Here is a 16285-nt window from a genome sequence, read left to right on the forward strand (position 1 = left end):
CTCTTGTATTATCCTGGATAGAGCAGGAACCCATTCCACTAAGTGAAGTATCCCAAGAATGCAAAAACAAGCACCCCATGTACTCACCATCAGATTGGTATTAACTGATCAACACTTGTGTGCACATTTAGTGGTAGCGTATATCGGGTGTCGGGCAGGTGGAGTGGTAGGAGGGGATGGGTATATTCACACCTAATGGGTGTTCTGCACACCGTCTAGGGCATGGACACATTTGTAACTCTGACTCAGGCAGGGCAAAGGCAATATATGTAACGTAAACATTTGTACCCCCTTAATATTCTGAAATTTAAAAAGAAAAGCAGTAGGGAAGGGAGAACACAGTTTTTAAAGGAATGGCAATTTACTGTTTCCAATGCCAGCAAATAGTCACATAAAGTGTCAGCAGTTTTTGCATGCCCATTTTTAGAGAAATACATTTTATGAATTAAAACCACATAGTGTAACAACAGTGACTTCTTATCCTATTTCATAATAGATTTTGGGTAAAAAGCAGAGATTTTTCTGTCCATGTTTTTTGTGATTGGAAGCTTGTAAATTGACAAGATTTGATAAATGTGGCCTGCAATATCCATGCCTTTTATTCTGTTTTTGCAGTTACTATTATGTAAATTTAGAATATTACTAGAAAACTCTCTAGTAGATTAGTGAGTAAAAAGTTGCTTTATGCCGTATTAAATATTTTAATTAATTGCTCAAAGGCATGTTTTATATCTACACTTTGCTTGCCACAGTGTAAGGATCTAAATAAACCATACACTGGTGAGTCACCTGCATGTGCTGCTGGTAGTTGTTGGGGATAGGGTTGTATAGTGGTGGCATCTTTTTGGAAAACAACTTGACAATGTATATTAAGAATCTTAAAAAATGTTTGATCTTGATCTTTTAATGGTAATTCCATTTCTAAAAGTCTATCCTAAGGACATAATTAGAAGAGTGGTTAAAGATTTATGAACAAAGATATTCATAGCAGCATTCTCTGTAATAGCAAAAAAAAAATTACACGTATACACATGCATATAAAAAGAAGCCTAGCTATCCAAAAGAGAATGGTTAAATAGATGAAAATACAGTATTTTCATTCAGTAGAGTATCTGGCAGTGTTATAAATTATGTTTATGAAGAATTTTAATAAGTAAAAATGACAATTAGATAATAAATGAATAAAGATTTTAAACTATCACGTTTCATGATCTCAGTATGAGATCAGTATGTGCATAAATACAGTATGCACATAAATGAAAAGGATTAGAAGCAAGTGCATCACCATGTAGACACGTCTGTAGGTGGTGGGGTTGTCGTATTCCTATCTCTTGGGGTAACAGCGGTGTAGAGGAAACTAGGCCTGTTTGTCTCCCTTGCCAAGGTAAATTTTTGTGGGTGAGAAAAATGACATACATGTTAAGGCCACTGACCTCTGTGTAAGAGCATGGTGGGAGCCTTGTTTAGTTTTGGTAAACTTTGCCAAACAAAATTGTGATCATTTTTCAGAAGAGTGCAGGGAAAATTTGCATATATATATGTATATATATATTTTAAATATATTCTAAGTTGTGTATATATTGGGTTTTCTAATAACTTAGTGGTCCAATAGCAATAACACTAGTATCATTAAGGGTTTCTTTTTTTAAGAAAGTACTTTTAAAAAAGACATAGCATTGAATGATTTTCCAATAGGGCTAATGGGAATACTCTGATTTCTACACATCTAACCCTGTGTGTGGGCAGTGATGTTACTCGTGAGGTTGGACCTGGGGTGCTGTTGCAGTGATTACTATAATGTCATGCTACCTGACCCACACAGCAGTGGAATCCAACTCCTTGTTCTCATTACCACGGTTCTCTGGCAAACTGAGCAAGGTTGCTGTGGATAAATATAAACCATGCCAACAAATATTTAGTAAATGCTTTTTATGGTCATAGGTTCTTTCCAGAATCAACTAAGAGTATGTTAGGAGTAACCTAATGGAAAGGTAGACTTAATAAAGGAGATTCCTGTGTGATAATATCTAAGTAGCAGTTGTGAGCTATGGAACTTTAAGGGTCAGCTGTAAAGTAATTCAGTTGGTCATGTGCTAGGGTTAAAGTTGACTCTGAAAGTTGTTTCACTGCTTTTTAATAAATAAATAGTTGAAGAAAGATTTGGCAAGAGGAAGAAACAATCCTTCTTGTCCTTGCTCTCTCAGGGAAATGTCTCCTGTTATCAGGTTTTTGGGATGTTTACTTGGCCTTGAACCGAGGGAGAGTTCAAATAAACCAAAAAGTTTTCACACAGCTGGACTCTTCTGCCGGTGAGTGGTGCCAGTATGTCCTCTCTCAATTTTTAAAAGAGATCGGCAAGAAAAAATCTGAAAGGCAGTCCATAACTTGCTAACCATGACCTGGATAAACTTGAGTTTGCAACTTTGAGACTTTGGACTACCTGGCATAAGATGATGGACAGGTTCTGGGAGATACTGTTTGATTTTAGGGTGCCTTGCTTTGTATTACTACCCAATTTTATTAATGGTTAGGATTAACCTCTCTTTGCATAAATGAAAATGCTCGTAAAATTCTCATTTCTAAAATGTCATTAATATAGCACTGTCATTAAATTTTGTTGTATTTCATAGTGATAGGTCCATCGTCCAGCTCTGGCAAAGCCGGAATGTGGAGCAGAATTTGCAGACACAGTAACCTAGTCTAGCATAGTGCCTGGTTTATAGTAGGCACTTACTGTATTTTTGCTGATTTTTAACATTATACATGTGAATGAATAAATGAGTGAAATAATATAGCTAGAAGATGCTGAATTCAGACAAGGTGTCAGTTCTTATTAAATACTACTGTTTAAGGTACTTCTGGGAACTGCATTATGTTAAGGTACTGCACTCATTTTAAGAGACGTTTATGAAGTGCCCACTTTCTGCTAGGCATTAGAATTTTACAAAGTTAAAATGATGTCATTCTTGCCTTCAAAGAAGTCATAGCTACGTAACCAGATAAGCTACACAGCAGAGCAGTGAGTGCAATGATAGATACATGCCCACCGCATAGAGGCAGCACAGAAGAGAAAGAATTAACCGTATCTGAGGGACGGCATGGATGTTGTTAATTTTACTAATTTTATTTGTCTTGTTTATTAACCATCTGTCCCACTTGAATACAGCTATAAATTTTTGTCTGAGTTACTTACCTTTATTTATATATATATTTTTTTTTTTTTTTTTTTTTTTTTTTTTTTTGTTGAGACAGAGTCTCACTTTGTTGCCCAGGCTAGAGTGAGTGCCGTGGCGTCAGCTTAGCTCACAGCAACCTCAGACTCCTCGGCTCAAGCGATCCTACTGCCTCAGCCTCCCGAGTAGCTGGGACTACAGGCATGCGCCACCATGCCCGGCTAATTTTTTCTATATAGATTTTTAGTTGTCCATATAATGTCTTTCTATTTTTAGTAGAGACGGGGTCTCACTCAGGCTGGTCTCGAACTCCTGACCTTGAGCGATCCACCCGCCTCGGCCTCCCAGAGTGCTAGGATTACAGGCGTGAGCCACCGCGCCCGGCCTTTATTTATATATTTTTAATTGCTGAATCTCCAGCTTCTAAAATAGTACCTATGATAAGCCTTCAATAAATATTTGTTGCATGAATGAATGATTTTTGATAGATATTTCCAAATTACCTTCAAAAAGAATTTACTGATTGTATTTCCATCAACAATATAATAGTGATTTTTACCCACATCTTTGCCAGTGCTGAATTTTGTGAAATTTTTAAAATTTTGCTAAATGTGCCTCACTATCTCTATATTAAAAATAGGCCAGGCATGGTGGCCCATGCCTGTAATCCTAGCACTCTGGGAGGCCGAGGCTAGAGGATCGCTCGAGGTCAGGAGTTCAAGACCAGCCTGAGAAAGAGCGAGACCCCGTCTCTACTAAAAATAGAAAGAAATGATTTGGACAGCTGAAAATATATATATAGAAAAAAATTAGCCGGGCATGGTGGCGCATGCCTGTAGTCTCAGCAACTTGGGAGGCTGAGGCAGGAGAATCACTTGAGCCCAGGAGTTTGAGGTTGCTGTGAGCTAGGCTGATGCCATGGCACTCTAGCCAGGGCAACAGAGTGAGACTCTATCTCAATATTTTAAGAGAAAAAAAAAAAAAATATATATATATATATACACATATATATATATAAAAAATGCCCCCCCGACTACCATTGGTATTCAGCAATTCTGTGTTTGGCTGCCCTTATATAGAAAACCCTCGAAGGAGTGATCTGCGCCTGCTTCTCTGTCTCCTCCCTTCTCATTCTACCCCGATCCCACCACCACACTCTTGTTCTCTCTCTGCCGAAACCGCTCTTGTCACTACCACCTGCCATCTCCATTGGGCCTTTCTGATGATGTCTCATCAGTGTTTGAGGCCGTCGATCACTCTTCTAGAAATACTTTTCATTTTCTCCCACACAGCATTCTCCTGGATTCCATCCTGTTTCATTGACTGCTTTTTCTGAGTCTCCATTGCTGCTTCCTTCTCCTCTATTCATTCTCTAATGGTTGGACTATCCCAACGCTCTTCCCTGGTCTCTCTTCTCTTCTCCTCTCCTCAATCCTCTAAACATACTTTCCTTAGAGAGGGCTCAGCTAGTGCCAAGGCTTTTGTACGTCTAAAATCGACATTTCCAGCTCGACTCTCCCGGTGGCTCCAGACTCACACATGCCACCGTCAACTTGGCAGCAGTGCTTGGATATCTAATAGATGCCCCAGACTCACCTTCGCCAGAACAGAACTGCGGCTGCCCCTGTCCTGCATCTGTCTCTCCTGTCCAGTCAGCCACGTCTCAGTGAACAGAGCTATTCCTTACTTTGTTTCACCAAAAACCAAGAGTTATCCTCAACGCCTCTTTATCCCACACTCTGTATCCAAGCCTCCAGCACATCCAGTTGGTTCTACCTTTAGACCATATTGTAAATCCAGCTATTTTCACCACCTCCATGGTTGACGTGCTGCTCTAACCCACCGTGTCCTCATCTGTCCCCTGGGTGGTTACAGTACCTCCTGCTCGGCCTCCCTCTTCCATTCCTGCCCCACGCTAGTCTGTTCACCAGCCAGTGATCTCTTTAAAGCATAAATGAGATCATATCACACCCCTTCTCCAAGTCTCCCAAGGCCTTGCCAAGGGCATTTAGAATAAACCCCTCCAGTCTTTAGCATGGCCTTGAAAGCTGGGTATGACCTGGCCTAGCCTTCCTCTCTGACCTGACTTCACCCCTTCCTGCCCTCTTTCTGGCTCATTCCACTCTCACCAAAGTGTCTGGCTCAGCCCTCTCCCAGGCTTACCCTTGGTATTCTTTCTGTTTGAACAGTCCATGAGCCTGAGGGCCTTATCTGGAAAAAGGGAAGAAAACCAGTAGTGCCCATCTCATCACGTTGTTGTGAAGATTAGTATATTGAAAGCACTGCGGTAGTGTCTGGCATGTAGTGAGCACGGATATGTGTTAGCTGTTACTTTGTTGTTTTTGTTCTAGTTACTATTTGGGGGAATGTAGAGGAGAAATTCATGTTAGTTGTGTTAAGTTTTATATGCTTGTGAGATATATAAGTAGAAACGCACTATAGACAGTTGAATGTACTTGTTTGGAATGAGTAGTTCTGTGTAGTAAGAGGTGGCCTGGTACCTGGGAAGAATGAGTAAAACTTCTCACTCTCATTTAGTCTCTAGACATCCGTTTGTAAATTGGGAAGATGTGGATCAGTAAGTGCTTTGTATTTGTCATAATCTATAGAGACCTTTCAAAATAGATGGCAGCCACGCCATACTTACAACTCCAGCTGTTCAAGTGAAAGATTTCAATGGTTTTTGTGGTTTAGATTTTTTTTTCTTTTTTCTTTTTAAATGTTTCTCAGTGAACCAAGGCCTGAGTTTCACTCTAGAAATCTGTCCTGCCTGCTTCTGTAATTTGACGCTATGCCTCCAGATCTTGGATCCTTATGGATACTGCTGTATGTTACTCTTACAATACTGTGCTCTTCTGTGAGTTCAGGTAAGAACAGAAGAATGGGGCTGGGGGTTGGTTGAAGCCTTTCATCATCTTAATCCTGTAAGGAACAAGTTTTACCTTCAGTGCATTGCTGATAATAGTGTTTTTTTTCTTTCTTTCTTTCTTTCTTTTTTTTTTTTTTTTTTTTTGAGACAGGATCTCGCTCTATTGTCTGGGCTAGAGTGCAGTGGTGTCATCACAGTTTACTGCAACCTCAAACTCCTGGGCTCAAGCGATCCTCCCATCTCAGCTTCCTGACTAGCTGGGACTACAGAGGCAGGCCACCACATTCAGCTGATTTTTCTATTTTTTTTTTTTATAGAGACAGGGTCTCGCCATGTTGCTCAGGTTGGTCTTGAACTCCTGACCTCAAGCCATTCTCCTTTCTTGGCCTCGCAAAGTGCTAGGATTATAGGCATTAGCCACCATGCCCAGCTGATAATAGTGGTTTCTAAAGATGTTTCTAAGATTTGTTTGACCAGCTATATGATTAAAAAACTTGATTAATCAAGCAATTTAAGGATCTCCATGGGGTGGGCACAGTGGCTCACACCTGTAATCCTAGCACTCTGGGAGGCTGAGGCGGGAGGATCACTTGAGTTCGAGACCAGCCTGAGCAAGAGCGAGACCCCATCTTTACTAAAAATAGAAAAAATTAGCTGGGCACGCTGGTGTGTGCCTGTAGTCCCAGCTACTCAGGAGGCTGAGGCAGGAGGATTGCTTGAGCCCTGGAATTGGAGGTTGCAGTGAGCTAAGACGACACCACCATACTCTAGCCAGGGTGAAAAAGTGAGACTCTGTCTCCAAAAAAAAAAAGGGATCTCTTAGTAATACTTGGGCATTAGCAGGCCTTCTCATTCTTGTCCTTGTAATTTATTCCTTTTGTTGCCTTAAAAATAAATATTTTCTGATCATGCTTTTTTCAATAAGGGGATATGTTGTAAATTTTTGAGTTTGGAAATGATAACAGGAATAAAATGCTAAATATATACCACTAAAGAGAAGTTTTAGAATCGGCATGGTATAATATTCAACTTGGGGTGAGAGAACTTGTTTCAAATCCCAAGTGTGCCACTTTCTTTCATGACCCTGCCTAATTTACTGTGTACTTCTTTGGGTTCCTGAAAAGCTTAAATGTGTTTACTGTTAAATGTGTATATAAACTTCAAGCTTAATACATAGGCCACATGTATTTCTTTTTATTTTACGGTTATGTAAAAATGGATATATAAGTGTATACAAATATAGTGATATATATTCACTGAGTAATATTTATATATATGTAATCTGTTAAAATACTATGTAACTATATTAGATTTGGTAAGTCAAAAATTGATTTAGTAGTTTTATTTGTTTGTGTTTTGCTAAACAACCCCCAGATTCAGCCAAGAGAGGCCTGTCCCTTAATCTTCATTTCTGATTAAATATCCTATATAAGTAGATTGAGTAATTTATTGATTTTTTTCCCTATAAGTATTTTATTCCACCAGATGAATAATATTCCTGCTCCCCTTTTTCCTTTGGTTGAGAAGAGAATCTGTATTGATACATTAGTGCGAGAACACCCCCCAGCACCCCCTCCCCCCCCCAAGTTCCTGGAGGAACAGACATAACAAATGAAGCTATTTCAAATACCAAATAAAATTATTAAGCCTTATATTAAAGGAGGGATAGACTTTGTATTTCAGTTGTGGCTTCTTAACTTTTTATTTCTGTTTTCTTAAAAGTTGAACATTATTTTTTACTGAAGGGAAGTACTCAAGAAATGCTATAGCCTTCATTTATAGAATAACTTGCTCTCGTAAGTCAAATCCTATTGTAAAAAAGAGAATTCTTTTTATTTGGAAAGTCATCTTCACTTTGTCAGGTTCTTAATTTCCATTTTGACAAGTCACTTTGTTAAAAAAGCAGTTTGCTATTTCTCATTAATAGAATTTGTATTATATCTGATTTATATCCTAAGCATTTTTGTCTCTTCTACCCTAATTATTAAGTTCTAAGTTAACATGTTGCCCTTTTTTTCTTCCCCAAAATAGGCTTATAAGAATTTTGCTAGAACTTTTATAAGTATCAAGAATCATAACATATACAGATGAAATCAGAGCTTACCTTTAGTTATAAAGATGCAGATGAAATGTGTTTAATGTACTCTTCCTTCTCTCTCCCTCTCTCTTTCCCACTGTCACCCTCTCCCCATTTCTTTGCACACGGGGAATGTTTCCTTGTAGACTTGGCACCTTATTTTATTTCTGGGCCACTCTCTGCTATCCAGAAACTTGGTGGACCTGTAGTACTACATTGTTCTGCTAAACCTGTGACCGCTCATATCTCATGGTTGCATAATGGAAAAAGACTGGATAGAAACATGGAACACATTCAGATTCATGAGGGGACTTTGACGATTTCTTCACTTAGCCCCTCCCTTTCGGGTTCCTACCAATGCATTGCCAACAACAGCGTGGGCGCCATTGTGAGTGGCCCCGCAACAGTATCCACTGCAGGTGAGTTTGATTTTGTCTCTGCTATACATGAAATTACTGTTAGCACTCACATTTTTGAATGGTGCAAAGAGTACAGGCTTTGATGTGAGACATGTAGGAGTTCTTGTCCCAGCCTTGACTCTGACTGTATAATTTGGGGGAAATGTACTTGAACGTCTGTTAGCCTGGCCTAATGTCTTCTTCTGTAACAATGGTATAGAAATGGTTTTTCTCTTTTTGTTTTTTTCAAGTTACACAGGACAGTTTTCTAATGTGAATTCTGGACAATTTCCTTTTAAGTATTTAAAAGTCATTAATATTGATAACAACAAAAGAGCTGTTGTCTACTTTGACACTTAGTTATTTTGTGCAGTCCTTTTTCTTTCATGTCTAATTGTTTTACTTGCCTTGATTATTGAGCGATTTTAATTTAATTGAAACAAGGCTAAAGAAGCAGGCAAATAATAACTGTAAAGAAAGGAATTTGATATTGAACTTATGGAAAATCTGGAATGTGTGGTTTTTCTTAGTACGTTTGAGCTAATCTGCCTTTCAAACGGTGATGGCTTCCAGTAACGTCTTTGTAAGGGAGCCCCTATGTACAGAGCAGATCTGTGTTCCCTGGGAGTAGCGAGTTTGTCATAACTGAGAAGAGGAAATGTTTTTGTAGAGCTGTGACCCATGGACAGCTGCTGGACACACCCTGGAGAGCTGAGATCCTAGTGGCAGCCGCCGAGTGCTGTGAGCGCTAGAGACAGTGAGGCCCCTTCCTGAGGGGAGGCGCTGAGACCGAGTTAGGGTATCCAGATAACATAAATGATTTATTGCTCTGTTTTTTGATGTTCTGGGTTTGTTCCCAGAAACCATTTTACTGCAATGTGAGCAGCTACAAAGAGAATAAAGACTCACAGGGAGAGTGAGTTTGATGAGGGGACTGGGTTGAGAAGGATTTATCGTGATAGAATGGGAACAATTATGGTTTGTAGTTCTCCTAGACATTTTAGGAGCAGTTAGTACTTTCATGGTCTCCTGGAAGCACTGACTTACGAAAAAGGGTGCTGTGACGTAGGTCTGAGCCCGCAACCAGGTATCTCTGCCCCAGCTGCTTTCTGAGATGAAAAGGCCATGTTGCCCTCTGGGCTAGGATTAGAGGTCACAAAAGGCTGTACGGCAGACGTTGTTTCTAATTTTTAAATCTCCTTTGGGAAATATAATTCGAATTTGTATCTATCTATCTATCTATCTAATCTGTTTACTTATTTATTGCAGTTCTTGGTGATTTTGGTTCATCCACAAAGCATGTTATTACAGCAGAAGAAAAAAATACTGGTTTCATTGGCTGCAGGGTACCAGAGAGTAACCCCAAAGCTGAGGTGCGCTATAAAATCCGGGGAAAATGGCTGAAACATTCCACAGGTGAGACCTTTTATGAAAGCCAATGGTGCACACAGAACAAATGCTCATTAAATAGCCTGCTATTAAGCTCTGTGTGCTAGGGACTGTGGATACAAGAATGCATAAGATATTAATATGTTGTCTCTGCTCACAGCAGTCAACTGGAGAAGGCTAAAAGGAACGGTTACAATATATAAGTGATTACAACCCCTGCCCCGAGGGCTTGCTGTCTCAATTCGTTCAGGTCCTACTGAGATACCACTTCCTTAGAGAAGACTGCCTTCATGGCCCTATCTAAAATAAATGCCCTGCCACTCTGTCGCCTTTATTCAGCTTCATTTTTCTTCATAGAATTGATCACACCTGCCATTGCGTTACACATATTTTAGTTTGCTTGTTTATTACGTACCCCTCTCTTTGTCACGCCCTGGCCCCCAATGGAATGCTGGCTGCATGAATACAGGACTTTTGTCTGCTTTTTTCCATGCTGTATCACTTGTGCCTGGGCCATTGTTAGCAGAAAATAGCACTTGATATGTATTAGTTGAAAAAAAAAAAAAAAAAGGAAGGAGTAGACAGTGAATGAGTACAGTGTGACTAGTGCTCTAGGTGGTGGTTTGCTCAGGCGCCAGCTGTGGTCATTGTATCTTTGAGCACGTTTTTTGTACTTTCAGATTCACCCTCTGTTATTACAATGTTTCTGCTAGGCTTAATTTTGTTACATTAGCACTGTTGACTTTTTTTTTTCTTTTCTTTTCTGCTTCTACTCTCCCTTTCATTTGATGAAATTTCCATGATTGCTTCTCTGTTGCTAGTCTCATGGCTAAATTTAAAGCGTAACTGTTAAGCTTTGTCAGTTTTAGTTGTGGTGCTCATCACAGAGGGAGAGGCCTAACTGAACTTGCTTCCTTCCTCAGAGAATTACTTAATCCTTCCGTCAGGGAATCTTCAGATCTTGAATGTATCCTTAGAGGACAAGGGATCGTACAGATGTGCAGTTTATAATCCTGTCACACATGAATTAAAAATTGAACCCATTGGCCGAAAGCTCCTTGTGAGTCGTAAGTATTTGGGAGAATAATGGTAACTAGACAAAGGAAGTGTCCTCCAAAGTATTTCTCATAAAAAGTTGAGAAATGAGAGTTTGTTGTTTTTTCAGATCCTGTTTGTTTATCAAAAGAAAGCCTTACCCCAAAAAAGTAAATATGTCAATGCATTATAGACTAGCACTCTACATGTTCTAAAAATATAACAATTTATAGTAAGGAATTTTGGTCAAGGTGACAGAGTGAATGAATACATATGGGGAATCTTGCCCTTCACTCAAACAAGAAAAAATTATAGAGGAAATGCAGCTTTATCGCAGTGGTAATTAAATCGGTGGCTAACTGTACATTATGGGAAAAAAAGATCTCTCCTCTTTCCTTTCAGATATAGTAAAAATCATTGCTGATTTTTAGATTTTGGTAGTTGAGTTGAAGCAGCACCAATAGTCAGGGTACAATAGAGGAGTGGCTTCTGAATCTGAAAAATCTATATTTCCAAACTGCTAAGGGCTACAAAATCTTTTAATTTTAATCCTCAACTAAAAAGGATTTAGCTCCCAAATAGGGCCTTATACTATAAAGGGGACTAAATGGGCATGTGGGGATGTGCAGCTCTGCTAAGCAAGGGTTGGACACAAACACTTCCTAATCGTCTGGTGTCTTTTCCTTTTCCAGGCCCTTCTTCAGACGATTTTCACATCCTTCACCCCACCCTTTCGCAGGCATTAGCTGTTCTTTCCCGCAGCCCTGTAACCTTGGAGTGTGTGGTGAGCGGGGTCCCTGCTTCTCAAGTGCACTGGCTGAAGGACGGGCGGGATATCGTGCCAGGAAGCGCCTGGAGAAGGTTGTATTCTCATCTTGCCACAGATAGCATTGACCCAGTGGACTCTGGCAACTATTCCTGCGTGGTGAGGAATAAGTCTGGAGACGTGAGCCACGTGACTTACGTGGTTACTGTACTTGGTAAGACGTTGCTTATCAAATGTTTTTTTCAAATGAAGCCATTTTTCTGATCTAACTGATGTTTGAAGGAAAGACCTATTTGTGAACAAAAATGAAATTGGAAATATCTAGAAATGTCTACACCCGTAGCCAGAACACCTTCGTTTTTCTAAAGGAGTGCTGAATTAGGCTGCATTTCTGGGTCTCACAGAACATCTCACATGGAATGTTCTTGGGAACCTAAACCCCAACCTAGTTATGTAATACAGAGCTTGTTCTCCCTTCATGACCTAGAGAAAAGAAAATGGAAATCAGTAGAATGTAAGATTCTGGGCTGTCTCTGGGTGTAGCATCCAGTAGTTATAACTAAGACGGGGTGCTGAGCGGGAAATGTCATCTCAAAAAGACATTGATGTTTCATTTGATTTTCCCTTTTGGGATGGTTTCACCAAGGTTTGGCTCATAAAATTTGCATTATTTCCACTCACATTTCTATAAATACTCTTTATTTCAAAGCTAGTCCTTTTCTACCAGCTACCTATCTCAGAGTCATGCGTAGCGGCAGAGAATGTTTTCCTTTATCAAAACATTTTTATGAAAACCAGAAAAAAATGGTAGGAAGTGGTTTCATAAACATAATTTTAAGCCCTCTGCATGTGTTTGTTTGCAACCGTGGCCTGATGTGCGTTAGCAACACTAGAATTAATGTAAGTATATGGCAGATGGGCTTTGAAATTCAATGATAATCAGGACTGGATTGATATGCATAATCATTTAATTTAGGCATATGCTACAGATTTCAATAAGTGACTTACTTTTTTGGATAAAAATAGATTGTATAGATCCTAAAAGAAGGTGTGTTTTTTCCCTCTTTTTATTCACACTGTACTTAAAGCAAAATTAACCATAAAAATAATTTAACCTCTGAGGAAACTCTTCTGTTTTGGCTCTTGTTTAGTATGAAATCCAGGGAAACTGTTTCTTTATTTCATACTAATCACCTGAAACAAGTGCTAGGAGAATCCCCCAGGATTAGAAACTATTTGTGTATGTGTGTGTATGTGTGTCTGTGGTTTTTTGGGGACTTAAGTGGGTAGAGCCATCTATGAAAGGCTTATTAGTAACATATGGTTCATCCTATTAGTGGAAAGTTAAAATGCATTCCTAATTTTTTCTTGGTGACCATAGCAGACAGAAGAATGTGAACAAACAACTTGGTTTCAACTAAGTTATTGGTAGAGAGGAGATTCTATCTGACTTGTGTGATAATTTAAAAAGTACATCTTGAGGGCTGGAGTTTAATTTGTATGATTTATTTTCAGAACATGCTTCAATTTCTAAAGGACTGCAGGATCATATAGTGTCTCTGGGTGCCACAGTGTACTTTACCTGTGATGTTCATGGGAACCCATCCCCCAACCGTACCTGGTTTCATAATGCTCAGCCCATTCGTCCTTCCCCACGACATCTAACTGCAGGAAATGGACTGAAAATCAGTGGAGTTACTGTGGAAGATACTGGGCTGTATCAGTGTGTGGCAGATAATGGGATTGGATTTATGCAGTCTACTGGAAGACTTGAAATTGAAAAAGGTAGGCTTTTAGTTCATGTAATCATAGGAAATTTTACTTTACTGATGAGGGGTTGTTGTGGTTAAAAATGAAATCATTGTTGCTAAAAGAAAGTTACTGTATCACCATGCAAGTCAAAAGGCCGTGTTTAAGGACCTATAAGGCCACACGTGGCCTTAAGGTCACAGGTTCCACACCCCGGGACTAGTATCTTATTGATGATTGTTTCTCATCTTTTGCCATTATGAATAGCTCTGTAGTGAATGCCCTTCTACAAAGAGTATTTTGCACATGTGTGAGTACCTATAAAAGAAATTCATAGGAAGAAATGTGTAGAATAAAACCATATATGTATTGGTAATTTTGGTAGATATTACTGAATTAATTTCTGTAATTATTACCACTTTATATTCCCACCAGCAAGGTATAACACTGCCTGTATCCTCATACCCTCACGAACCCAGGGTATTGTCAGTTTTTTTTATCTTTGCCAGTCTGATAGGTAAAAAAAAAAAAAAAAAAAGTACCTCTTAATCTATATTTCTTTTATTATAAGTGATGTTGGACATCTTTTCATATGTTTTTGAGCCATTTGAATTTGCATTCCTGTGTATTGATTGTTTATTGTCTTTTGCCCATTTTAAAAATTAGGTTATTGGTCTTTTTTCTTACTGATTTATGAGAATTTTTTATATATTAGGGAAATTGATTATTGGTCTATGGTATGAGTTATAAATATTTCAAATTTCAGAGAATCAGCATGATACAGTCCACATTTTCTGACCTTAGTGTAATTTATTAAAGGTTAATAATAAAATCATAATTTTTTTAAAAAACTGACATGTACTTGGAAATTTAAAATTATACTTCTCAATAGTTGGGCCAGAAAAGAAATTATAACGGAAATTTAAAATTCTTTGAACTGAATGGTGATGAAAATGCTGCAGATCAAGTTTTATGACAGAGACAGCCAAAACAGGATTTAGAGGGAAATTTATAGCCTTAACTAGTAAGACTAAAAATTAGTGAGTGAAGTAAAAGAATAACAGAATAGATTCATAGAAAGCAGAAGAAAGGAGATAATAAAAATAAGGGCAGAAAGCAATTGAATAGAAAATAAAGATAAAACATAGAGGATCAATAAAGATAGAAATTTGTTCTTTTGTAAAGTCTAATAAAATGGACAAATCTTTGGCAAAATTGATCACAAGAAAACAAAGCAGATACAAATAAACAATATTAGCAATAAAGGTGGGTGATAAGTACCAGTCTTACGGAAATTAAAAATAATAAGATTATGGTAAACTTTATGATAATAATTTACAAATATAGACAGAAATAGACAAATTCTGAGGAAAAATATAACTTAGCAATGCTGACTTAAAAGAAATAAAAAGCCTGAATAGTCCTACACCTATTAGAGAAATTGAATTAGAAGTTAAAAATCTTCCCACAAAGAAAACATCAGGCCAGATGGTTTTATGGAAGTTCTACCAACCTTGCAAGTAACAGACCAGTCCAAATATTATACAGACTCTTCCAGAGAAGAGGAAAAGATGGAAACTCTCCAGTCTTGATTCTAAAATCACAAAAGAGTGGTACAAGAAAGGAAAATCAAAGTCCAATCTGGTTTATGAACATGGGTGTAAAAATCCTAAATAAAATATTAGCAAGCTAGGAATGAATAAAAAAAGATAATATATCTTGACCAAGAAGTTATCCCAGGAGTCCACCAGAAAATTTAAAGTGTCATTTACCCTATTTAATGAATAAAGGAGAAAAGTGATATGATTATCTCACTAGAGGCAGAAATACATTGGTCATTCAGTATCCATGTTAGACAATCTTAGAACAGTAGAAATAGAAGGGAACTTTCTTAACTTGATAAAGAGTATCTAACAGGAACTTACAGGAAACCACTTTTAATGGTGAAATATGAGAAGTCCTCCCTTTAACATCTCTTGCAGTCATCATTGCATTGGAGGTCCTAACCAGCACAAGAAGATGTAAAAAGAAATAAGAAAGAACCCAAATTGTTACTAATTTACAACTGATATGATTGTTAACATAGAATATCCCAAATAGTTTGCTGTCTATTATTATTGTGTATCTTATTATTAGAAGTAATAAGAACATTTAACAAGGTGGCTGGGTGAAGACCAATGAATAAGAATCAGTTGCCTTTCTATCACTTAACTCCAGTGAGAATGGCCTTTACCAAAAAATCCCAAAACAATACATGTTGGTGTGGATGCGGAGAGACAGGAACACTCATACACTGCTGGTGGGACTGCAAACTAGTGCAACCCCTGTGGAAAGCAATATGGAGATACCTTAAACAGATTCAAGTAGACCTACCATTCGATCCAACAATCCCATTATTGGGCATCTACCCAAAAGAACAAAAGACATTCTATGACAAAGATACCTGCACCCGAATGTTTATAGCAGCACAATTCACAATTGCAAAGATGTGGAAACAACTCAAATGCCCATCAATTCATGAGTGGATTAGTAAAAGGTGGTATATGTATACCATGGAGTATTACTCAGCTATAAGAAATAACAGTGATATAGAATCTCTTTTGTTTTCCTGGAGAGAGTTGGAACCCATTCTATTAAGTGAAATATCCCAAGAATGGAAAAATAAGCACCACATGTACTCACCAGCAAATTGGTTTCCCTGATCATCACCTATGCACATATGGGAATAACACCAATTGGGTATCAGACAGAGGTGGGGGATGGGGGGAGGGGATGGGTGCATACCTACATGATGAGTGCGATGCGCACTGTCTGGGGAATGGACACGCT

At 38.4% G+C, this 16285-nt stretch overlaps 1 protein-coding gene across 1 annotated transcript in view; it reads left to right on the plus strand.

Moving 5' to 3' along the window:
• Positions 1-5920: 5920 nt before the first annotated feature.
• The window catches only part of CDON (cell adhesion associated, oncogene regulated), a 60852-nt gene continuing 50487 nt past the window's right edge, over positions 5921-16285 (plus strand). The window contains exons 1-6 of the mRNA XM_069470707.1: positions 5921-6040; positions 8266-8538; positions 9787-9933; positions 10830-10973; positions 11634-11921; positions 13223-13492. Of these exons, the coding sequence (XP_069326808.1) occupies positions 5965-6040; positions 8266-8538; positions 9787-9933; positions 10830-10973; positions 11634-11921; positions 13223-13492 (1198 nt within the window). The 5' untranslated portion in view covers positions 5921-5964. The remainder of the gene's footprint in view (positions 6041-8265; positions 8539-9786; positions 9934-10829; positions 10974-11633; positions 11922-13222; positions 13493-16285) is intronic.

The sequence above is a fragment of the Eulemur rufifrons genome, chromosome 6 (assembly GCF_041146395.1).
Source record: "Eulemur rufifrons isolate Redbay chromosome 6, OSU_ERuf_1, whole genome shotgun sequence".
Lineage (NCBI taxonomy): Eukaryota > Metazoa > Chordata > Mammalia > Primates > Lemuridae > Eulemur > Eulemur rufifrons.